General features: G+C 40.5%; 1 protein-coding gene across 4 annotated transcripts in view; it reads right to left on the reverse strand.

Annotated features, from left to right (window-relative positions):
• Positions 1–25,392, reverse strand: part of LOC108695756 (Kv channel-interacting protein 2) — a 308,619-nt gene that overhangs the window by 35,132 nt on the left and 248,095 nt on the right. The window contains exon 2 of one of the 4 annotated variants that reach the window (XM_041568704.1): positions 1,407–1,502. The exons of the other annotated variants lie outside the window; for them this stretch is intronic. Within the exon in view, the coding sequence (XP_041424638.1) occupies positions 1,407–1,502 (96 nt within the window). The remainder of the gene's footprint in view (positions 1–1,406; positions 1,503–25,392) is intronic. 4 annotated transcript variants of the gene reach the window in all.

Consider the following 25,392-nt stretch of genomic DNA (forward strand, 5'->3'; position numbering starts at 1 on the left):
CTAATAATTCAGAGCCTGAATGTGATATTTTATAACCACAAAGAGCAATTACTATATTGATACCTTCTTGCCTGTGCAACTTTTATTACATGGGCAAATGTTAAGGCTTGACCAGTCATAGAAAGAAACCTACTTCTTGCAGGTGGTAAGGACACATTACACATTAGTACAGAGTACATTGTTTTTTTTTGTACGGTCTTGTGAGAATATTTAAAGTAAAAGAGCTGCTAGAGAGAGAGTACTTTAGAGAAAGCCGACCTAGTGGTCAAGGCCCCCATCCGCTGGGACTCCAGGCGCCTGCTGGGTCTGCTCCTTCTATATTAAAGTTTAAGTTTAAGGATAACAGTAATGTTAAACATCTTTGCAAGACCAAGACTGTGCACATGCTCAGTGTGGTCTGGGCTGCTTAGGGATCGTCATAAACAAAGCTGCTTGAGTTCTGCATGGCTGGGAAGTAAGGCGGGGGCTCCCCCTGCTGTTCATAAGTATGATTGTTTCCCTGCTCAGCAGTTAGGGACCATCTGACAATTCCTATCCACAGCAGTAAATGAAGGGGGAATTTCACTGCATACAGTCAGGTTTCTTATAAAAACGGTACACATTTTTTTAATTAAAGTATATTGGAGATAGGTTAGCTCTTTAAGTCTACCAGAAAATCATGTAAACATTAAATACACCCAATAGGCTGGTTTTGCTTCCAATAAGGATTCATTATATCTTAGTTTGGATCAAGTACAAGGTACTGTGTTATTATTACAGGGAAAAAGGAAATCATTTTTAAAAATGTGGATTCTTTTGGATAAAATGGATTCTATGGGAGATGGCCTGCCCATAATTCAGAGCTTTCTGGACAACGGGTTTCCAGATGACAGATCCCATACCTTTATATTGTATAAGCTCAGTAAGTGGCAGCAGCCCAGAGAATCAGCAGAAAAGAAGACGGGAAGCTACTGGGGCATCTTTGGGGGCACAGATCCTCATCTTTTTACCAGACCAGATATATGTTTATTGCCTGTTCTTAAATTCCTAAACTGTTTTTAGTCTGCAATTGAAGTTTTGTAGTTCTGGCTTATTAGCAATGCAGAGGATACATTTGGGAAGAGTCGGTGTCTGAATCCAGATAAAAACAATTTCACTGATATTCATTGAAGCAGATTAGCAATGTGTCAGCAGCTCAAGATATTTTCTTTAAATACATAATAACTAGAATGGCAATATATGTCACAATGCGCTGAAAATATCGAAATATTCCTGAGAAAAGAGTCTAATCTGGGCGAATAGCAGAATACAGCTGCTTAGACGACTGTAGGTACAAAATGCTTAGACGTTCATATCATGTGATCAAAGACATTGGACATTGGACACAAGCACAACACATGAAATCAGAAGGAAAAATTGTCACTTGCTTTCACTGACTGAGGGGGTGGAATTGGGACCACAGCAAGGCAATAGTTTGAGGATTCGCTGTTTAAAAGCTTTTTTATTTTGGCTGGGCAGGTTGCCTGAAAGTTAGCAGAACAAAACAAAATATTAAAGGAGAAATCCACATTCCAAACTGTGCCAGTTATACGTACATGCTTCCAAATACATGGGGCAATAATGATTTTCATTAAGAAGTCATGAAAAAAGAGAAACGTGTAGATTTAAACATGTTTAAATGAACAATGTAACAATGAACATTCCAGAACTGTTCCATAATGTATTCGAACGTTACGATTTGTCTTTATTTTCAATACATTTAGTACAATGAAAATCATTTAGAGCCCAGAGCTATGAAACATGGAGCAACTTGTCATGAAGTGAAAGAGTTAACTGCACCCAGCGCTTTGTCTTTGGAGAAGCAGTGACACCTTCTTTTACATTCTCCACATGGCCAATGATAATGTTTGTAGCAAATCGCCAAATTCCGACTGAATGTTTGCTAAACTTCAGCAGAATCTCCCATGGGTGTGCTGTCTAGTGCCTGTTAAATACATTTTTAATGAAAACTAATGGGACTGAGAGTCTGGAGGTTTTACGTAATCTCACGTAACTGTGTTGTGTTTAAGGGGCCACAGAAATGTTGTTTTGTACAGAATCCAGAAAGCTTTAAAGAGGTAGTTCATAGCGATGGGCAAATTTATTCTCCAGGCGCAAATTTGCGGCGAACTCCCGCGATTCGCCACTGGTGAATAAATTTGAGAAACCACAGCGGAAATTGGCCGCCGTAAAAAAAACGGCCGGAAATTGGCGAATTTTTAGGTGAAGCAAAGCGCCCCAAATTTGCCCTTCACCAGTAGTTCACCCTATACTTTTAGAGGGTTATTTACTAAACTTCGAATGCAATCAAAAAATCATGAAAATTTTGTGATTTTTTTTTTATTAAACTCAGAAATCCTGAATTTTTTTGGAATTTATTAAACCCCGAGGATGGAAAAGTCCGAATCTGAAAATCCTGCATCTCAGACCTGTCGAGGTCGCATATAAGTCAATGGGAAAAGTCCCAATGTGTTTTTGATGTGCGCTGAGTTTTGTGCATTACCCTAAAGTATTCAGAGTTTTCATACAAAAGTCAGAGTTTTCAGGTGAAAAATCTGAAAAAATAGTGAAAATCGGATGAAATATCCGAAAAATCTTGAAAGTCTGATTTTCGGAAAAATGTGATAATAAATAAGTGGATTTGATTGGAGTTTGCAGCAGAAAATATTGAGATAAATTCTGGCTTTGATAAATAACCTGCATAGTATGTTGTATTCTGAGACAATTTGCAATTGGTCTTCATTTTAAGCATTTTATGGTTTTTCAGTAATTAGCTTTTTTTTTTGTTCAGCAGTTCTGGGTTCAGGGTCTGCTTTTTACTAGCAGCCAGGCAGTGGTTTGAGTGAGAGACTAGAATAAGTCTAGGAGAGGCACAAAATAGAATCAGTAATAAAATGAAACAGTAACAATTTAATTAGAGCCTCAGAAAACAATCGTTTTTTTTGGGGGGGGTCAGTGACCCCCATACAAATGTTGGAAAAAGGTAGAAGAGAGAGCCAAATAACCCAAAAGAATACATAATGGAGACCTATTGCAAAGTTGGTAGGAATACAACATTCTATAACATACTAAAAGTTAACTTAAAAGTGAAGTGTAGTTTTCTTTTCATGGGGATTTACAGTCCTGAATGGGTGCATCTCAGTTTGCTGCTAGGCCATGCTCTTCACTAGTTTTTGTAAGGGATTATAACATAATAGGAGGGCCATGGGTACTAATAAAGAAAGCGTTGACCTGCTAGCTTGATATGATAACTACTTAGGTAAGACTAGAATGATAAGTTCAGCCAATTTTATGTGGAAGAAGCCAGGGGAGAGAAAATTAAAAGCCACATTAGACCAGTGGTTGTCAAGCCTTAATCGATGGCCCCCTTAGCTCATAGCAAGGTTACAGATATACAGTAGGTAAAACATTGTTTAAGGAGCCATTCAGCCCTAGTTCCAAGAATACTTATTCTCCTTCCTAATTACCTTCAAGTTGGGATTTTTAGGTGTACTTTCCCCATATCAACTGGTCTTTAACTGGTCTTTAATGAAAACCCCTACCTCCTAACCTCCATAGTCCCCCCTTCCTGTTCCCCTCCGCACAGGTGTTAATACCTGTAAAGTCTTTAATTACCCCTCGATGCAGAGTCAGCGGAGCTCACAGGCACCATCTTCACCGCTTCGGGAATCTTCAGGTCCCTTCAGCGATTTCTGTGGCTGTCGGCGCATGCGCAGTTGTTCAGGACCAGAAAATTGCTACAACTGCGCATGCGCCTATACGTTGATTACTTACCAAAGACTCCCAAAAAGGTAAAGATGGCACCTGTCAGCTCTGCTGTGCTGACTCTGCTTCGAGAGGTAATTAAAGACTTGGGGGCATTTACAGGTTTTAACACCTGTGCAAAGGAACAGGGAGGGGGGACTGTGGAGGGTAGGGGTTTTCATTATTTTGGGGGTTTAGTTCTCCTTTAAGCTGAGCCCTCGCTTAGTTTGGAGACCACTGCTTTATGCATTTTCAAAGTAAAAATAAAAATATGGGATCAGACTCCCTGATTGTTATGGAGCTGACAATTTTGGCTCTATAGATTTTGATGACCACATTCAAATAATTGCTAATGATGCCAAGCCATTGTGATTTTTGGAGATTATCAGCAATAATAACAGAAGAAGGCAAGCAAACTAGGTGATAGCCAAGCCATTGGCAGCTGTGAACCAACCTGTTAACTGCTTCTATGTGTGTTTATTTGTATAGTTTCTCTCAGTTTTGGTCTTGAAAATATTCCTTATTATTTCTTATTTCTGGCCTAATAAGATGATATCATGAATTACAGGTCAGTATCTGCGATGACAAAAATATAAAATAGAGGATGATTATTTTTTTTAACAACTTGAGTCAGTGCAACTTCTTTTGGTTGGTTGAGCGCACAGTGGGTGTGACTTCCCAAAGCTGTCTGTGCCTGTGCTGGATATTTAAACTGTTGAATCGTACCATAATGTGTGTACTGAAATGTAAATGTCCTGGATAGCTGTAAATTAGAAACAGTATGGAAAATATCACGTCCTGCTCCAAGTCAACCATCATGTTCTCAAAATATCTGAGAGAGAGTGTCTCTTGACTCCTAATAATAATGGATCAGTTCTCTATTATTTTCAATTGTTGATTTGCAGAAACATTATGGGGCAGATTTATCAAAATGATGCACACATCTATCTATCTATCTATCTATCTATCTATCTATCTATCTATCTATCTATCTATCTATCTATCTATTAAATGATCTATCTATGTATCTATCTTCTATCTATCTATCTATCTATCTATCTATCTATCTATCTATCTATCTATCTATCATCTATCTATCCAAGAATTCTGAAGCACACTATGGACTTAACAAAAAAGGCTTCTTTATTGCTTCAATGTTTTGGTCCTCACCAGGAACGTCCCTGGTGAGGACCCAAGTGTCGATGCAATAAAGAAAGAGAGAATATATATATATATATATATATATATATACAGTAGTAATGGATCAGCACACTCATTTTAGAGGTGATTAAAGTGTCTTTATTGGTAACACAGCATTGTTATCCGACGTTTCGGTCCCACCTGGGGACCTTTCTCAAGGATCCTTGAGAAAGGTCCCCAGGTGGGACCGAAACGTCGGATAACAATGCTGTGTTACCAATAAAGACACTTTAATCACCTCTAAAATGAGTGTGCTGATCCATTACTACTGCATATTATGAACATTGATCGTGCACCTCTACTCTATTGGAGATCGAGTGCGGACACCCAAAGCATCTATATATATATATATATATATATATATATATATATATATATATATATATATATATATATATATATATATATATATATATATACACACACATCTTCACTTTTCCTGTACAAGAGGAACCAGTTGAGGAGATTCTCAGTGTACTGTGTTAAACATTATACATTGCTAAAGTTTACTTTAGTTTAGTTATACATGACAAGTTGCTTCCTGTTCCTGTTAAAGACATTCATTTGTAAACCCCAACAGCAAATTATAAGCAAGCGAATAAAAAAAGAAGAAACAATGCAACAACATGCAATTTATTTGTTGTAATGGAAGCACAGTGACTGTGAGTGGAAAGATGATTTGCAACAGTAATAACATGAGGAGAAAGCGTCAGGTTATACCAAACGTAAGTCTTGGTCTCTGCTACGTAAGTATATATATATATATATATATTGGTCTATTAAGGAACGCCATCATTCTGCAAATCACACAGGAGAATGTCAGGGTGTGTCTTTTGAAATACTCCAATTGTGTTGTTATTATTTCTTATCCTCATCAGTGGAAAATCAACCCACGCTATCCTATCATTGCATTTGGAGTAAAGGTGGCATACTTTTATCGTTCTGCAATGAAGGATCATATTGTTAAATGATTGTCTGACGATTATTTTACCATACGATATGCCATCCACGGAGAACGATTATATGAACAGACAGGTTTGGACTGGGGGGCTTGGGGCAAACTGGGGCTACTGCCCCAGGGCCCCCCTCCGGCCCCTGCTGCTGCTCTAGTGCACCGGGTCTCTGCGGGTGCATACAGCATCACGTCAGAGTGCATGCGCGCGCCGCAGCGTTTGTGCTCACACGCGTGGTGTGTCGTTTATGCGCACGTGCAAAACGTTTATTTTGCCGCGACCCCCGAGGGGTCGCGCGTCACCAAGAAGCGGATCTTGGACCGTGTCCCGCCGGCCCAGTCCGACACTGTGAACAGATATAACTGTACCGTTTGCTTTGTGTATGGACGAACGTTGTTCAACAAACGAGGAGTGGTGCTAGCATTGTTTCACTGTCTGTAGTATATAGTCTGTTTCTCCTTCCCTGCTCCATGCACACATGTGGATTTATGTCTTGCTATAGCATAATAAACTTCTTTCAATATGAGGTGATAGGGTGATATTCCTGCAGTCAGCACCAATTTAGTTCTTTACATAGTTCATATGGTTACAAATGAAGCTTTCAGCAAACGTTCGGGTCCATCCGTATATTTTCGTTGTTCTGTATATGTTCGTTGGCTTGTGCTACAATCCTGACATGGGCAAAGAGGGATTTTATCCCTGAACGACTAAAATTTTTAAACTCATCCGATCAGATTTCAACAGTTAGAAAACTAAAGCAAAAATCTGATTGGTTGCTATGAGCAACAGCACCGGTAATGTTTCACTCCACAGCATGATAAATAGATCCCTTAGGGTTAGGGTGGATGATACAGGACAGCTGACATAGAGTATGAACGATGGCTGATAGCAACCAATCAGGTATATGCTTTTAGTTTCCAACTAATAGTAGCAATTAATATTATTGGGAGCACTTACCGATCCATATTAGACTACAGTTTGCTACACGTCCACTGCGATCCCACACAGCCAATCCTCACCAGACGTATGCAAAAAAATGAGCACCAAGGAAACTAATGTCAATAAATTAAAAAATGATTTATTAGGCAATATTAAAAAATCGCATCAGCATGCCACAAACATAATGTGGGCTGCCCACATTATGTTTGTGGCATGCTGATGCAATTTTTTTTAATTTTGCCTAATAAATCATCATTTTTTAATTTTTTGGACGTTAGTTTCCTTGGTGCTTTGTTTTTTTGCATACTTCCAACTAATAGTAGACTGTTCAAATCTAAATGCTGATTGGCTGTTATATCAACTGTACTTGTGCAATTAAACATCTTTGTTTGTAAATTAGCCCAAATATGTTATTTAACTTGCAAGCATTCTGTACATTCTGAAAGAAGTCATGCCAATTCTATTCATATTTTACAATTACACCTAAAGTTTCTTAGACGCAGTGACTGTGATATTAATATCAGCTACTGGCTTAGCCTAATTGACAAGAAAATATAATGCTAGATTCTTGGACAATAAATATCCATTACAGTTCTACAGGGGATGGAATTAAAAATTGTTTCCATAATTTAAACTAAGCTGTTGAAATGACAAGGAATAGAACTCATATTTGTGTAACATATAGATGAGATTTATTGATGATACAGTTGAATTGTCTATTAGATGTTCTGTGTTTGACCTGCTTTGATTAGTCTTCTATCATTAAGAAATTAAAGTATAAATATGATTGGCTGTATCATAGGGAGTGTGACTGTGGGATAGCAGGTATAGTAGGGAGAGATGGTGTCTATAGTAACAGTGGATAATAGTCTCTGGGAAGGGAGTGTGACTGTGGGATAGCAGGTATAGTAGGGAGAGATGGTGCCTATAGTAACAGTGGATAATAGTCTCTGGGAAGGGAGTGTGACTGTGGGATAGCAGGTATAGTAGGGAGAGATGGTGTCTATAGTAAGTAACAGTGGGGGTAATAGTCTCTGGGAAGGGAGTTCGACTGTGGGATAGCAGGTATAGTAGGGAGAGATGGTGCCTATAGTAACAGTGGGATAATAGTCTCTGGGAAGGGAGTGTGACTGTAGGATAGCAGGTATAGTAGGGAGAGATGGTGCCTATAGTAACAGTGGGATAATAGTCTCTGGGAAGGGAGTGTGACTGTGAGATAGCAGGTATAGTAGGGAGAGATGGTAGCTATAGTAACAGTGGGATAATAGTCTCTGGGAAGGGAGTGTGACTGTGGGATAGCAGGTATAGTAGGGAGAGATGGTGCCTATTGTAACAGTGGGATAATAGTCTCTGGGAAGGGAGTGTAACTGTGGGAATACAGGTATAGTAGGGGGAGATGGTGCCTATAGTAACCCTATACCCTACTGTAAATTATAAGGATATTAGAAGTCACTGAGGGGTTGTTCTGTGACCATATAAAGACACAAGGCTGCAGGCTGAGTTATACAGGGAACTCTGAGTATCACTCATGTATTATAAGGGATAATGTACCCCCTACTGTAAATGATAAGGATATTAGAAATCACTGAGGGGTTGTTCTGTGACCATATAAAGGCACAAGGCTGCAGGCTGAGTTATACAGGGAACTCTGAGTATCACTCATGTATTATAAGGAATAATGTACCCCCTACTGTAAATGATAAGGATATTAGAAGTCACTGAGGGGTTGTTCTGTGACCATATAAAGGCACAAGGCTGCAGGCTGAGTTATACAGGGAACTCTGAGTATCACTCATGTATTATAAGGGATAATGTACCCCCTACTGTAAATGATCAGGATATTAGAAGTCGCTGAGGGGTTCTGTGACCATATAAAGGCACAAGGCTGCAGAATCTTTAACATATTTTTACATGAATTACACTTAAGAAAGAAAGGCAGCTCATTTTGCACATAATTTTTTGCAGTTTTACCCCAATATATGAGTGGATGTGTACAAGATCATCACATGTTTACATGTGGGCTGCTTTGATTTTTTTTTGCCCGGGCTGCTTTTTACCCCCAGTCCGGCCCTGCCTTTATGTGTAATTGGAATGGTTCAATTGATACTGTATATAAAATGATAAAAAGACATTCAGTACTCTGCTATGCTACATACTGGTGTATAATTAAAGGGGTTGTTCACCTTCAAACAACTAGTTGTTTTCAGATTGTTCACCAGAAATAACGGCTTTTTCCAATTACTTTCTATTTTCGATGTGTCACCTTTTTTCTAATATTGAAGTGTAAAGTGGGATTTTTCAACTTCTAAAGCAGCTCTGGGAGGGGGGTCATCGACCTTGTAAACTGTTCTAATTTGATACATTTAGTTGATACATTTCTTATCTTTGTCCCTGCTGAGCAGAATCTCTGGGTTTCATTACAGGCAGCTGCTAGAATTGATACAATAGTTGCTAATACTCCAGAGATGCTGCTGAGAAATGTATCAACCTGGGGGCACATTTATCAAGGGGCGAATTTCGAGGGTTAATAAACCCTCGAATTCGACCCCTTGAAGTTAAATCCTTCGAATTCGAAGGATTTAGTGCAAATGCTTTGATCAAACAAAGTAAAAATCATTCGATCGAGCGATAAAATCCCTCAAATCGAACAAATCTAATGATTTTAAGCGATCGATCGAAGGATTTTTATTCTATCAAAAAAATGTTAGAAAAGTGCTGGGGAAGGTCCCCATAGGCTAACATTACACCTCGGTAGGTTTAAAGTGGCGAAGTATGAAGACAAAGTATTTTTTAAAGAGATAGTACTTCGACTATCGAATGGTCGAACGATTTTTACTTTGAATCGTTGGAATCATTAGATTCAGTCAAATTCAAATGAATTTGATCTAATCGAATGATTTGAAGTAAAAAAAAAGTACCCAAAAAAATACTTCATTTTTTTTACATTCGAATTCTTCACTCGAGCTTAGTAAATCTGCCCCTAAATGTTGCAAAATTGTAACCGTTCAGAGTCTGCACCTGAATTACTGAGCTGCCAGACTCAAACACCCGCAGATAAGAAAACTCAACTTTACACTTAGATTTTGGAAAAACAGTAAAAAATAAAAGATGGAAAGTCTTTATTTTTGGGGAATGATCTGAAAATAACTGAACTGAAAAAAGTGGTTGGAAGGTGAACAACCCCTTTAAAGTTAATGAAAGGGGATATCTATCTTTAACTTTGCAGAAGAAGACCGTTACCCAATATAATTGTCAAATTATAATGAATGCCTCTGTTGTATCATATAAAGCATTAATATATCTACCTAGATGGATGGGTTATTCGACTCCCTTCTCTGCTACACATACTGTATGTATATTAAGAGCTCTCTCAACCTAACAAGATTTTTCCCAATTGTCTTTACCAGGTTATTGTACAGGGGTAGATATCAGTTTGTGGTTCCTTGTTCTAACAAATACAATCGAGCTTGATACAGCAATTTAGAATCCCTGCCTACTTTACAGCACCGCTGAGTACTTTGAAGTTCCTTTCCTGGTACCTATGGTTTTATGAAAGCTAAACTACCCTAGCTATTATGGCCATGATCACGTCAGTAAGTTGGTTTTATGTATTTATACTGTAAATTAAATAGCTTTAGACCAGTACGGCTTGGTTGTTATGGGTGACTAGTCCTGGGCAAACTTGGTTCTATTTTTCTCTCCTGCTGTAAATGGGTAAATGATTCTTTCTCTATAGAGCACAAGGAGGCTCAGTGCAAAACAAAATTAGTTATGACACAAATAAACATGATAATGAGCTCATGTGTCACAGCAAAGCTAATATAAGATTCTAATTACCTCAGCGATGTGGGCTGCATTTGCTTTTATAGCATCCCCATCACCAACTGTTCTGTTAAAGTCCTCGCCTAACCGGATAAGTCTTAATTCTTCCTTTGCTGCTCCTGGTGTTCCTCTCACTAGTGCACGGTTAAAGCTACAATTTGGGCTGGAATGAAATATGTAATGTCAGAATTTAGGCTTCTGGGAATGTAAGGAAATGAGAACATTCACCGAAAATGCACAAAAAATAAAAAAGGGAAAATTATGTGATGCAATTGCTAATTGCATATTGTGTTACAGGGATCAGGCGGGGTAGGGAAATGTTGGGGCTAAACTAGATAGGTTTTAATATGTGCTGCAGGTATTCAGATATGTCCATTCTACAGGTTTCTATGTAAATGTTCTCTAATACAGGGAAGTATACCCAGAAATAATTTAGCATTTACTGACACTTTAAGTATGCACTTGGAATTGTGTGAAATTGATGCAGGAAATATGGCTGGGCACACTGATAGCCAGATTCTCCTATACATGCCCAGTTACCAGTTTTAAGGAGTGATTCCAGCCATTATGTTGCCGAAGCAGCAGATCTCTGCTCCTCAGGGGTGGGGTTTAGCAGTTTAGCTAGTGCAGAGAACTCTACACTCTCTGAACCTGTTGGCTCATAATTAGGTCACTAGTCCCAGGCCCGGACTGGAAATCTGTGGGTTCTGGCAAATGCCAGAGGGACTGCTATAATGTGCCATAGAAAGTCAGTATTTAGTGGGCTGGTGGGGGCTGTTTGGGCCTCTGTGTACCTGAAATACCAGGGCCTATTTTAATTCTCAGTCCAGCCCTGACTAGTCCTATATTTGCTTTCCATGCAGATGTGCTGCCTGAGGGTCTCACCGGGTAAGAATACACATGACAGTTTTTTTCCACAGTGATTTACCCATTTCTGCATAAGAAGTGCAAGGTGGAAAAAATAAGCTTTAATGGGGCGGTTCACCTTTAAATTAACTTTTTAATATGCCATAGGATGGCTAATTCTGAGCAGCATTTCAATTGGTCTGCATTATTTATTTGTTATAGTTTTTTAATTCTTTCCAGCATTCAAAAGGGGTCACTGATCCCATCTGAAAAACGAAAGCTCTGTAAAGCCAAAAATTAAGCATTTTCATGCACAGGGCCTTAAAGTAACACAGGTAAAGTGTCAGATTGAAAACTTTGTTAAATTTGGCATCTGAAACCTATAATGGTTATATAATAATGGTGGAGGAGCATAATTTATCCTGTTACCTGGGTGATTCGCTTAGATGTATGTTAATTGTTTTTGTCCCTCACTTCAATAATCCTGTTTTTTTGTTTTTTCCTAACTATATTTATGCATTGATGTCAGAAAGCTGTTAGTCAGACATCCTACATAGGAAAGGTAACTTTTCTATTTTTGGTCTGCAGCTGTTTGTAGACGGATTTTATACTATCGCTTGCATGGCTACGATCACTGTTAGTTGGGACTATAGGGCAGATTCACTAACGGGCGAATTTTCGCCAGAGTCAGCTTCGCACCCATTGCACCACTTCGCCAGACGCAAATACGATACAAACACGCTAATTCGCTTAAAGGGGAAGGAAACCTCCTCGGCGTTAACCCCCACCCCCCGTCCCGTGTATTGCCCCCCCTCCCTCCTCCCCCTGGCCTACCCCTCCCGCTGGGCAAATGCCCCTAACTTGTTACTTACCCTTCTGCGCAGGTCCAGTCCAGGGAGTTCACAGGCGACATCTTCTTCCACGCGATCTTCTTCCTCCTTTGACCGGCGTTTTGGCGCATGCGCAGTAGGAGCATTTCGCCGGTACGGATCTACTGCGCATGTTCCAAAAGTCACGCGCATGCGCAGTAGATCGTACCGGCGAAACGATCCTACTGCACATGCGCCGGTCAAAGGAGGAAGAAGATCGCGTGGAAGAAGATGTCGCCTGTGAACTCCCTGGACTGGACCTGCGCAGAAGGGTAAGTAACAAGTTAGGGGCATTTGCCCAGCGGGAGGGGTAGGCCAGGGGGGAGGAGGGAGGGGGGGCAATACACGGGAGGGGGGAGGGGGGTTAGCGCCAACGAGGTTTCCTTCCCCTTTAAACGCGAAGTGGCAACTTTTTGCTAGCGTTGCTTTGGCTACACATCAGCCCACTGTAAAATTAATGTTCCATATGTTATAAATGTGTTGAGACAACCGCTTACCCAAAAAAGTAAGTTAGGACTTTTGTAGCCAATCCAGCTTAAAAAGAGAAAAAGTCGCCAGCGGTTTTTGAACTTTGATGCATTTTCAGCACACAGGATATGATGTAAGTGACAGGAGATTGAGGAAGATCTAGCTGCTTTTTTGCATTTCACCCGGTCTGAGGTGGCGAAGGCAACTCTGATGAAATAGGCAACGTTCAGTAAAATCCGCATTGTAGTAAATTTGCGGAGTAACGTCCATTTGCCAGAGCAAAAAGTGCGAATGTCGGTCTGTATTGCTGGCGAATTGGCGCGTGTGTCTGTTAGTAAATTGGCGATGTCCCTGCGGGTGCTCACGCTGGCCCCTATGTATATTTGTAAACTGTTTGTTTCCATGCTAAACATGTCAGGGCTGGAGTTTGGGGAAGGCAAGATAGGCACCTGCCTAGGGCGCATTATTTAGGGGTGCAGTTAAGAGTTTAGAAGGGAGTGAGTGGTGGCCGGGAGGGTAGTGTTGGGATCAACCAATTGAGGAACTTCAAATGGTTATTAGAGAATAGGGATGTCGTGGACTGTTCGCCCGCGAACTAATTCGCTCGAACATCGACTGTTCGCGTCCGCCGAATGTTCGTGAACGTCGCGCGACGTTCGCCAATTTGGGTTCACCTTAGCTGGCGCTTATTTTTGACCTCTCACCCCAGACCAGCAGATACATGGCAGCCAATCAGGAAGCTCTCCCTCCTGGACCACCCCCACACCCCCTGGACCACTCCCCTTCCATATATAAACTGAAGCCCTGCAGCGTTTTTTCATTCTGCCTGTGTGTGCTTGGAAGAGCTAGTGTAGGGAGAGAGCTGTTTAGTGATTTGAGGGACAGTTGATAGTAACTTTGCTGGCTAGTAATCTACTTGATACTGCTCTGTATTTTAGGGACAGAACTCTGCAGGGATTTGAGGGACATTTTAGGTTAGGTAGCTTTGCTGGCTAGTAATCTACCTTCTACTGCAGTGCTCTGTATGTAGCTGCTGTGGGCACTGCTTCTGATCTCTCATCTGCTGACTGCTGTAATAACCCAATAGTCCTTGTAAGGACTGCTTTTATTTTCTTTTTTGTTTTTTTTTACTTTGCTACTGTAAGAGCCCAGTGCTATTAGTCTAGCTGTGTTGGGGAGTGGGACTGGTGTGCTGCTCCTCCTAGTAGTTCACCACTACCAGCACCAACCAGAGTCAAAATTGTTACAAAGTATCTTATTTGCACCTGTTAGCTGTTCTGAGCTCTCTGCCAAAAGCTAAGTAAGTTAGAAACTGTTTTTTTTTCTGGCTGTTCAGTTCAGAGAAAAGAGGGACTGGTGTGCTGCTCCTCCTAGTAGTTCACCACTACCAGCACCAACCAGAGTCAAAATTGTTACAAAGTATCTTATTTGCACCTGTTAGCTGTTCTGAGCTCTCTGCCAAAAGCTAATTAAGTTAGAAACTGTTTTTTTTCTGGCTGTTCAGTTCAGAGAAAAGAGGGACTGGTGTGCTGCTCCTCCTAGTAGTTCACCACCACCAGCACCAACCAGAGTCAAAATTGTTACAAAGTATCTTATTTGCACCTTTTAGCTGTTCTGAGCTCTCTGCCAAAAGCTAATTAAGTTAGAAACTGTTTTTTTTCTGGCTGTTCAGTGCAGAGAAAAGAGGGACTTTCCAGTACAAAAGAGGGACAGGGGATTGAGTGGTCAAAAGAGGGACAGTTGGGAGGTATGCAAGTGCCACCTAGCTGTGTGAGCTTTTTCACATTCTGTCTAAATAACAATAATAATTCCGTGTCCGTAAACATCACCTGAGTGATGTTTTTACAGCAGCAATAATATATTCCGTATCCACTACTGTATACATTGCCCTTGCAGGCATTGTGTGCCCAGTCTTTAACCAAGTGCCACCTAGCTGTGTGAGCTTTTTCACAGTCCGTGTCCAGAAACATCACCTGAGTGACGTAGTGTGATTTCTGCCCTTTACAGCACAAAACGCAGCGCTGTGTCAACAATGTATTTTTCAGATACATTTTTGCCCTTGATCCCCCTCTGGCATGCCACTGTCCAGGTCGTTGCACCCTTTAAACAACTTTAAAATCATTTTTCTGGCCAGAAATGTCTTTTCTAGCTTTTAAAATTCGCCTTCCCATTGAAGTCTATGGGGTTCGCGACGTTCGCGAACCGTTCGCATTTTTGACGCAAGTTCGCGAATATGTTCGCGAACATTTTTTCCGCCGTTCGCTACATCCCTATTAGAGAAGGTCAGTTTTGGGAGTGGTTGATCTGCATTGTTTGGTGTTGTGTCTATTTCTCATAGTTTCTATCATACCCTTCAACACTGAGCAGTACAAGGACACTTTGAAATTGTGTATCAGTCTATTTGGTTTCAAGTTCTAATACTGTAGATCATATGTTCTGCTTCTTGTTGGACTGTCCTTCCATCCATGGGAAATGGTAAGTATTGCCCAGTCGCAGCAGTGAGAACTATCTTTGATTTAATTTGAAGTCATGGGGTCTGCTGGACTGAGGCTCCGGATAATAATTGATCTCATTTGGGTGTTTGTCTAATTGATGAGGATGATATTACAGAGAAGAACACAGTTGAAATATACATGGGATGCCCTAAAATTGAACTTAAAGGGATTCTGTCATGATTTTTATGGTGTAGTTTTTATTTCTAAATTACACTGTTTAGACTGCAAATAATTCACTCTACCATATAAAATTTTATTCCTAATACAAATGTATTTTCTTAGTGTAATATTGGTATGTAGGCAGCCATCTCAGGTCATTTTGCCTGGTCATGTGTTTCAGAAAGAGCTAGAGGATGGAACTGCTTTCTGGCAGGCTGTTGTTTCTCCTACTCAATGTAACTGAACGTGACACAGTAGGACCTGGATTTTACTATTGAGTGCTGTTCTTAGATCTACCTGGCAGCTGTTATCTGGTTACCTTCCCATTGCTCTGCTGATGGGCTACAGGGGGGGAAGGAGGGGGTAATATTACTCCAACTTGCAGTACAGCAGTAGAGAGTGACTTAAGTTTATCAGAGCACGAGTCACATGACTGGAGCACCTGGAAACTGATAATATGTCTAGCCCCATGTCCTGCTGTGTTTGGCAGTCAATTGCTTTTCCCCATCCTGCCACTGCTCATATTTTGGGTTCTCTCACCAGGCACCTCTACAGAATGTTTTCTGTGATCCCTATTTATGCAATTAACCCTTGGGTTGCCAACATTGTAGTAAACATTGAACTGTGGCAGGGACAGGAATTAGTAATAAAGCATTTGGCGACTGATTTTACTGCTTGACTATTCCACTAAGGAAAATAATTAATTTGACTTAATGCAATTTTATCAGTTTGGATGGGTGATGGGGCTGAGCACTGCTGCCTGATGGGTGTTAAGCACTGCCACCCCAAACCTGCACCCACGACGCTCCTTAACTTTTGTGTCTGAATGGCCACAGGCAATGATTTGTTCATGGGGACCCAAAATGGGTGCAAAGTCTTCCAACAATTCAAGCAACTGCTGGACACAATTGTGCAATAGGGTTTTAAGGGTGTTAACGGTTTTCTTGCTGAGCAAAACAAGGGCACTTCCATGGGTGTCAAAGTGATTGTAAATGTTGAGAAAATATTCTGCCATTTGTTTCATGATAATCTGCCCACCGAAAGGTCTATCTTGGCAGCTGAAGTGCTTGGTAGTTCCCACTCACATTAATACATTTTATAATTTACTGCTTATTTAAAAATAGAGGAAAAATCGATTCTACTTATAAAGAGGGAATATTTTCCTTTTAAATATATTGGTATTTTAATAAATTCAACATAATAAAGGACTGAATGACAAATGGGAACGTGAATGAAAATAGAATGAATGAATTGTGAAATGAAAGAATGGAAGAATGGAAGCATTACACAGGAGGACCCGTGGCAGAGCACTATCATGGAGCGAACATCACATTAATAAATTGCATGTTGTTTTACCAGACAAATTGTGTTACACCATAAATCCACAAACATTTCATCACATGCATGTGCAACAAATACATTATTAGCTGTGCAATATGTCAGCGTCATGCAAGTGCAGAGAATATATTTACATATACATGACACATGTTTTGCTGTCCTGGCTTCTAAAGATTAATATTCAACTAAATGATTATTAAATGTGTGTCTGTTTTTCAGTTCTACAATATGGTAGGTTCAGAAACTTGACATCACAACAAGATACTGCACAGTCTGTTATTATCATAGATGAATATTGGGCTCAAAAGGAATATATTGGCGTAAAATAAAGTCTCAAAGTTTACCCCAAAGTTCAAGTTATCACATGTTGAAAAATAAACATCTGATGCCATGGATGGGTAACTGGACCGGGTGCAAGCTATAGTGGTCATTTATCTGACCCCAAATGCAAGAGCAAAAGCATGTCTTTTAGTAAACATTTAAAAAGAATTTGAGTTTCAAGCATTGGAAATCTGGTGCTAGGTGCAGAGGGCAGCTCTTTCCTTATGGGAGTTAGAGAATATAGGTCTCCCTTGCAGCCTTAATGACAAACACTTTAGGGGCAGGTTGGGGGCAAGAGGGAGGACACCAGGTTGGGGGCAGGAGGAAGAACATCAGGTTGGGGGCAGAAGGGAGAACATCAGGTTGGAGGCAGGAGGGAGGACATCAGGTTGGGGGCAGGAGGAAGAACATCAGGTTGGGGGCAGAAGGGAGAACATCAGGTTGGAGGCAGGAGGGAGGACATCAGGTTGGGGGCAGGAGGAAGAACATCAGGTTGGGGGCAGAAGGGAGAACATCAGGTTGGAGGCAGGAGGGAGGACATCAGGTTGGGGGCAGGAGGGAGAACATCAGGTTGGGGCAGGAGGGAGGACATCAGGTTGGAGACAGGAGGGAGGACATCAGGACCACCAGTAAAGGGGATGTAAAGGCAAAAAAATAAAATCCAATTTTTACTTTCTTTAATGAAAAATAAATCTATCTCCAATATACTTTGATTAAAAAATGTGTACCGTTTTTATAATAAACCTGACTGTATGCAGTGAAATTCTCCCTTCATTTACTTGCTCTGACAGCTGTGGATAGGAAACTTCACACTGTCCCTAACTGCTCTGCAGGGAAACAATCATACTTTCAAACAGCAAGGAGCAACCCCCCACCTTACTTCCCAGAACTTGAGCAGCTTTGTTTGTTTTCCTGTAAAACAGCCAGCGACCTTGTAGAGATTTGTATCCGCAGACCCGGTGCAGTCTGCATATTCTGATTATTAATCAGTCTTGCTGCATAGGCTCCTATGTCAGATATTATTTGACTTGTGCTGTTATGATAATTTCTAATGATCCCTAAGCTTAGCCTCCCAACTGAAGCCCAGACCACACTGAGCATGTGCATAGTCTTGGTCTTGCAAAGATTTATAACATAGCTACAAGGTGGTGACCCCCTGTGACTAACTTTTTAATTAGGTACTGGTGCAGTAAGTTCATGTGTATGTTTAGTATACAAAATACTAGCCTTATTCTATTTTAGACTTTAGTTCCCCTTTAAGACTGGCACAGGAGTTTCTGAAGTAAGGCTTTGTACCAGGGGGTCCCAAGATGGAAAAGTGTGATTTGTGGATCATAGAAGGGGTTGGGCTTGTGGGGGGAGTAGGTGGGGTCTGGGTTAATCATGTGAGGAGCTTTGGCAAATTTGGGAAGTGGTCAGGGTGGATTAAGGGCATGGCTGAACATGCATTTTTTTCATTGGCATTTTACTTGTTGGCAGGGGTCACCATCCAGGGGACCCAAATGACCAGTAGGCTAATAAATGACCCCCTTGGAGGGGGGCTGGTTAACAGCCTGATGACGCCTATGTGCTTTCCCCTACCTGCTGCTCATGAGTACAGTGCTGTTGAACCCAGGTAGTGGTGTATTGATGGGGTGAATGCAGGTCTATATGTTTAGTTTTAAGGCACACAGAGATACTGTGCAAAAGTACATAGCAGTGTTTCTGGCCCTCCCCTTGCCCCTCATCGCTTACCTTTTCTGTGTCGGAGAGAACCTGCAAGTGTGGAGAGCACAACTGCACCCTCTCGCACTACAAAAGTCACATTTTTCTGGTTTGAAAATTGGAAATTTGGCTGTTAACGTTACTAGGATCAGTTTTTTTGTCACCCCTGGTAACTTGCTCGGCACTACAGCCTAAGGCAAGTCTTTCAACTCGTCTCATTGGCCAGCGCCCCTGAAAAAGCAGGGCAGGGAGAAAAGTGGAAATAAAGGCTGAATGGTGCTTGATTTTTGCAATTCGGCCCACGTGGCTTTTTTAAAATTGCATTTCCCCACATGACTCAAACACCGTCGCACTAAAATGGACACAACTGTTGTAGATATTCATGCTGTTCATTAAAGGTCCAAACAAACTACTCGCACTTCTATATAGTTGCACTACATGCCTTGTGTCCATTCCAGTCAGTTCTGAAGAACCAATTCAAGGTAAAACCTTGAAGTCACCATCATCCTGACAATGGGGTCAATTCCATTGTTCCCACAGTGTGTCAATAAGATCAGCAGACTTGTGTCTAGAGAATCGCAAGTAAATGTCATATAAGCGCTGGAAAAAGCAAAAAGCCCTGCCTAGAAATGCCAGCCAACAACAACCTGGTTTTTGGATACAGATGTAAAGAAATAACTATATATATTAACTTTCCCAAATAGCTAATATGTCTATTACTTCCCCCCTCTTATATATACTATTATTGAAAGCAGGGGGCCTTGTATGGAGAGGATGAAAGCTTTTCCACATTCTATTGTTGGAGCTGCTGTACTGCTCAAGGACAACGCTGTATTCAGCCCAACTCCTCATCTACCACACGCACAATTCTCTTACTTTCCCACAAGTTCAAGGGATGTAAACCATAGAAAATAGGATAATGCAATTCTCATAGAAACTATTGTAATGTATATAGTAACATAGTTAAATCGGGTTGAAAAAAGATAAACTCCATCAAGTTCAATCCCTCCAAATGAAAACCCAGCATCCATACACACACCCCTCCCTACTTTCACATAAATTCTATATACCCATATCTATACTAACTATAGAGTTTAGTATCACAATAGCCTTTGATATTATGTCTGTCCAAGAAATCATCCAAGTCATTCTTATAGTCATTAACTGAATCAGCATCACAACATCACCCGGCAGTGCATTCCACAACCTCACTGTCCTGACTGTGAAGAACCCCCTACGTTGCTTCAAATGAAAGTTCTTTTTTTCTAGTCTAAAGGGGTGGCCTCTGGTACGGTGATCCACTTTATGGGTCCCCTGTTATTTGTCTATGATGTTCCCTAGTATACTAAGAATAGGAATAATAGGAAATGTTTAATTCGGATACTTGTTATGATCAAAATCAAAGTGCAGGTATGGGATCCATTATCCTGAAACCCATTATCTGGAAATTCGTTATCCTGAAAGCTCAGAATTATGGAAAGGCCATCTCCAATAGATTTTATCCAAAATAATTCAAATTTTTACAAATTATTTCCTTTTTCACTGTAATAATAAAACAGTGCCATGTACTTGACCCAAACTAAGATATAATTCATCCTTACTAGAAGCAAAACCAGTCTATTTATTGGGTTTATTTCATGTTTACACGATTTTCTAGTAGACGTAGGGCAGAGACACATGCTGTGATTCGGGGAATTAGTAGCTCGGCAACAAATCTCCTCTTCTTTGGGGCGACTAATCTCCCCGAACTGCCTCCCCTGTCTTCCCACCGGCTCGGATGGAAATCATTTGGAACTTCATTTCTGAAGTCGCCCGAAGTTGCCTCATGAGGAAACTTCAGACGACTTTGGAAAATGAAGTGCTCCTTGTGCCATACCGCCGGCGATTTCCATTCTCCCAGAATCTCTGCTCTTAAGGTATGAAGATCCAAATTAGCGAAAGATCCTTTAGCTGGAAAACCCCAGGTCCCGACATGTAATAGTATAATTTTTTTTTGCCATAATATCATTGTGTTTTAGGGGATGTATGTTGTTCTCATGTCTGATAGTGGCATTCCCTTATGCATTGTAGCTTTTCCTCTGTTGTCCTCTACTGCCCTCCTTATTGATGGGTCCAGTCCATCCCTCAGCTGTGTGTATACAGGCAGATGCCAAGTCATAGCTAAGCCTCTGTTCTCCGTCAGTAAAGCATCAGAAAGCAGAGATTGTGGCTTCCTGGAAGATGATTCTTGTTCTAGAATCGGGGTACCCAACCTTATTTAGCTTTGCGCCACAATCAGATGTAAAAAAAAATTGGAGAGCAACATAAGCATGAAACATGTTCCTGGGTGGTGCCAAAAAAGTGCTGTGATTGGCTAATTGAGTGCCCCTATGGGACTGACAGCCTACAGGAGGTTACACAGCACTATTTTCCTATTTCCTTATCTTTGTCATGAACTTAGGGGGATCTGACTAAAGGTTGGACCTCCAAGGGGAGCTTCAGCTGAAAAAGTTAGGCAACCATTGGCATATATGTATATATTGTATATGTATTGTATATGTATATTTATATATTGGTGCCCAGTCTTGGTGATGCTACAGTGCTGCAAAATATGGGTTACTACCACTGATAATAATGATTATAATGCTTTACCACTATATGATGCAGATGCAATTAATCGCAGACATATTTTTTGGGGGAAAATTTCATTTCCTACATGGTTTCACCAATTCTCTTGGCAAGGGATGCTGGGAGAAGAGGTTCTACATCAGCTGAAGTGCCTATGTGTGCCTGTTCATATGGCTTATACAATACAATCAGAAACATGATCATAATAACATTTTTCCTTTTAAAATGTGTCCCATAATAAATTGTGGCATTTCTAGCAGCATATTGTACATTACTGGTTTACTAAAAAGTTACATTTAATCCAAGTACCACCTGCCTAAATAATGCTGAAAGGTTTTCCTGAATTATATATGAAGTAGGACACAGATAAATTACAGAGAAAACCTAATCTACAGGGTAAACATAAGAAGAAACATCAATTTGAGTGCTGGATATTTGACCCAGTTCCCTTATGCATAGGTGACTGTTGTAAATGTTCAAGCATTCCAGTCTATGTGCTGAACATTCTAGAACTGTGGATGTCTGGAACAGTGTGGTGTTTAATTGCTGATCAGACAACCAAAAGCATTACACCCAGATTAGTAGTGTCTCCAAAGGAGGATGGGATGGTCAGTAGGGTTTAAATTAGGCTGGTCCATGATATTATTAGGAAATTATGGATAAATAGTTCAATAACAGTGGTAAATAACCAACAGCAGCCAATTAGATGCCATTACTCGATTGTCAGTATTTTGATGAACGGTTATTGCCGATAGACTGTTAATGGTTTCTGCTCATGAATGAGCTCCATAGACATAATATATTATAAAATCAGATTAAATTAATCTTTTGACAATGTGCTAACGTGTCTATGACACTAGTGTGCATGACAAATTGGTTATCATGTGTGTATTTGTAACAGCCAATTAAAACGCCTGGCCATCAATTCATGGGGTCTCTTGTGTGTGATACAGTTACAGACAGACCTTTAGGCTTGAAATGCATCAGCTGCATTTTTGAGCACCCTCTCCATATGATTGGACTAACCCTCTGGGGTATTGGGAGAAATTATGGTGTCCCGTTGCCCCAGGTTTGTTAGCAGAGGGGGTGCTGGTCAGTTTTGGACTGGGAAAGGCAGGTCCCATTGGAAAACCTCAGCTAAAGGCCCACCACCCCACCACCCCAGCTAAGGGCTCATTTCCCTGTCCCCCCCAACTAACGACCAAAAGCCCTATTCCACCAGCTAAGGGCCCGCCACCCATTCATCCAACTAAGGACCCACCACCCTGTCCTGGCAGTTAAAGGCCCACCACCTCATCCCGACAGCTAATGGCCACTGCCCATCCTCCCAGCAAGCCAGTCTGACCCTAGTGTTGGTGGATGGTTTAGTTTGAATGTGGGTTGGGGTTCTTGGAGCTAGCTTGGTTGGTGGGCTCTTGGGGTCATGTACTCCTTGTGCCCCCTCCACCATAACCCACCCATATACATCTGAGAACCACTGGCAAAGATCGGGGCTCATGGGTCCTTAATGAATCCCTTTGTTGCTTAGCCCTTCCACAGCTGTGGGCCTACTCTCCCCATTGCTCCACCACTGCCCAGGTTATGTTTTTTTAAAGAAGATTATTGTTGATAAAAAGGTTGTTGATATTACATGGTAAAGAAGCAGAGCTGCAACATAATTAATTTCCTAGGCATTTTGTACCCACCCAGTATTCAGTATGTTCTTGCTTTCTAACAATGCAGTACGAGTATATCCTGTAAAGAAAAGTTATGGAAAACAATGTATTTTTTAACATTTTATTCTAGCGCAGACAACAGATACCATTTAACCTCATTTTTGATAGACACAACACATATTAAATGTCTCGTATGCGTCCATTACAGTTGCCCCCTTGGTAAATGTTTCATTTACATTTGGAAACTTTAGAAGGGACTGTCAGTGGGAGATGGTCTGGTCGCCCTATCTAAATAATACAGAATGGCAAGAAATAGTATCCTGGCAATCAGGGTTAAGTAGGTGCTGTTTTCTTGGAGATACAGAAATATAAACTGTTAGGAGACAAAACAGAAAAGAAACTCAATGTTGTAAAAAGTTTAGGTTGTTGGTAAAATACACTCAGGGCAAGTGGAAACCAACACTGAGTAAAGTAATACAGAAGATCGACAAACTTCTTCTTAAAGGGGTGGCTCACTTTTAGTATATTATAGAATGGTCCCTTCTAAGCGACTTTTAATTGGTCTTCACTATTTATTTTATTTTTTTAAGTATTTGCCATCTTTCTCTCACTTTTCCCAGATTTAAAATGGGGGTCACTGACCCCCATCTGCCAGGAACCAGGATCAGAGGGTGCTGAAACAGAGACCATGTCCCAAAAGGATGCAAGTATTGTGGGCCCTTAATGGGCTCCCTGTGTCACCCGGCCCCTTGTTGCTGCAAGGTCTGCTCCCCACTAGTTACACCACTGTATACACTTAGGGCAAGGTCACATTTTTACTTTTTTTTAAAACCTTGTATTTGAGCAAAAATACGAACAAAATGAAGCCCTACTTAAAATAATGGAATACGCACTATATTGTAGAAATTCCCATGGGTGCTTGTGAGCCAACATCCGCCACGCAACGCCAGTATTTGTGTTTTTCAGCAGAAACACCAATTAGCCAAGGATATGTCATATTATTGAACTCTACAGGATCCGCAGGTTTGGAAATACACCCGCTGAAATACGTTGTGTATTTTCAATATGGCGGCCAAAGTCTTGCAAGATGGATTGTGCATATATACGTATTTGCTGCGTTGTATGTTGTGTAAAAAACACCCCATGTGACCTCACCCTTACAGTATGGGGGTTATTCACTAAACTCCGAATGCAAAAATCATGAAAGATTCGTGATTTTTTAAATAAAATCAGACTTTAAATAAAATCACAAATTTTTGCAGAATTTATTAAATTCCGAGAATGGAAAAGTCTGAATCTGAAAATCCGGCATCTCAGATCTGTCGAGGTTGCAAGTTAGTGGGAGAAGTGAGATGGGTTTCGTGCAATACCCCAGAGTTTTAGGGCAACAATCGGAGTTTTTGGGTGAAGAATCCGAAAAAAATGAGAAAACCGGATGAAAAATCCGAAAAAATTGTGAAGATGTTTTCCTGCAAAGCAAATTTTCGGGAAAATGTAATAATAAATAAGTGCAAAAAACCCGAGCGGATTTGATCGGAGTTTGTAGCAGAAAATATTGAGATAAATTTGGACTTTGATAAATAACCCCCTATGTATATGTACAGCTGTGTGGAATATGTTGCTACTTTATAAAGGTCCCATACCTGTGTATAAAATAATAAAATAAAATAATATTGCTGTTTTTTCCATGTGTAGAACTTAATATTTGACTATTTCGTTATTGGATAAAGTAATCAGTCCCCTCCTCTGTGACTAGAGATTGTGTTCTTTCTCTTCTCCTTCTGACTACCGTATATACTCGAGTATAAGCCGTCCCGAGTCACAATATAAGGCACAATATAATAAATTTGAGTTTTAGTAAATAACCCCCTGTGTGTAGAGCAATAAACAAAATAATCATTGGCAACTCAATCACTCCATTCCAGGTGTCTCATCTTGTCATAATGACTTCCCCTTCCCATGCACATAAGTGTAGCTTTCTGCATATTCTGCATCAGAAATACTGATTAATTTAATTGTATATAAATACGACTGTAGTCACTCTTGTAGGCAATTAGCCAGATAATCCAACTGTAAGTAATTACACATGCTTGTTATATCGCTTCCTATCTATTTTTAACAATCCGATGCTCTTGGAATAATTATTCCTTTCGTAACAATTTAGGTGAGTCTGGCTGTTCAAAGTTAATGGCATAGATTAGCACTTCATTTTTATCTATGTTTAAACCATCAAAACCCGCCAAATTGCCTGCCA

This window comes from Xenopus laevis, chromosome 7L (assembly GCF_017654675.1).
Source record: "Xenopus laevis strain J_2021 chromosome 7L, Xenopus_laevis_v10.1, whole genome shotgun sequence".
NCBI classification, from domain to species: domain Eukaryota; kingdom Metazoa; phylum Chordata; class Amphibia; order Anura; family Pipidae; genus Xenopus; species Xenopus laevis.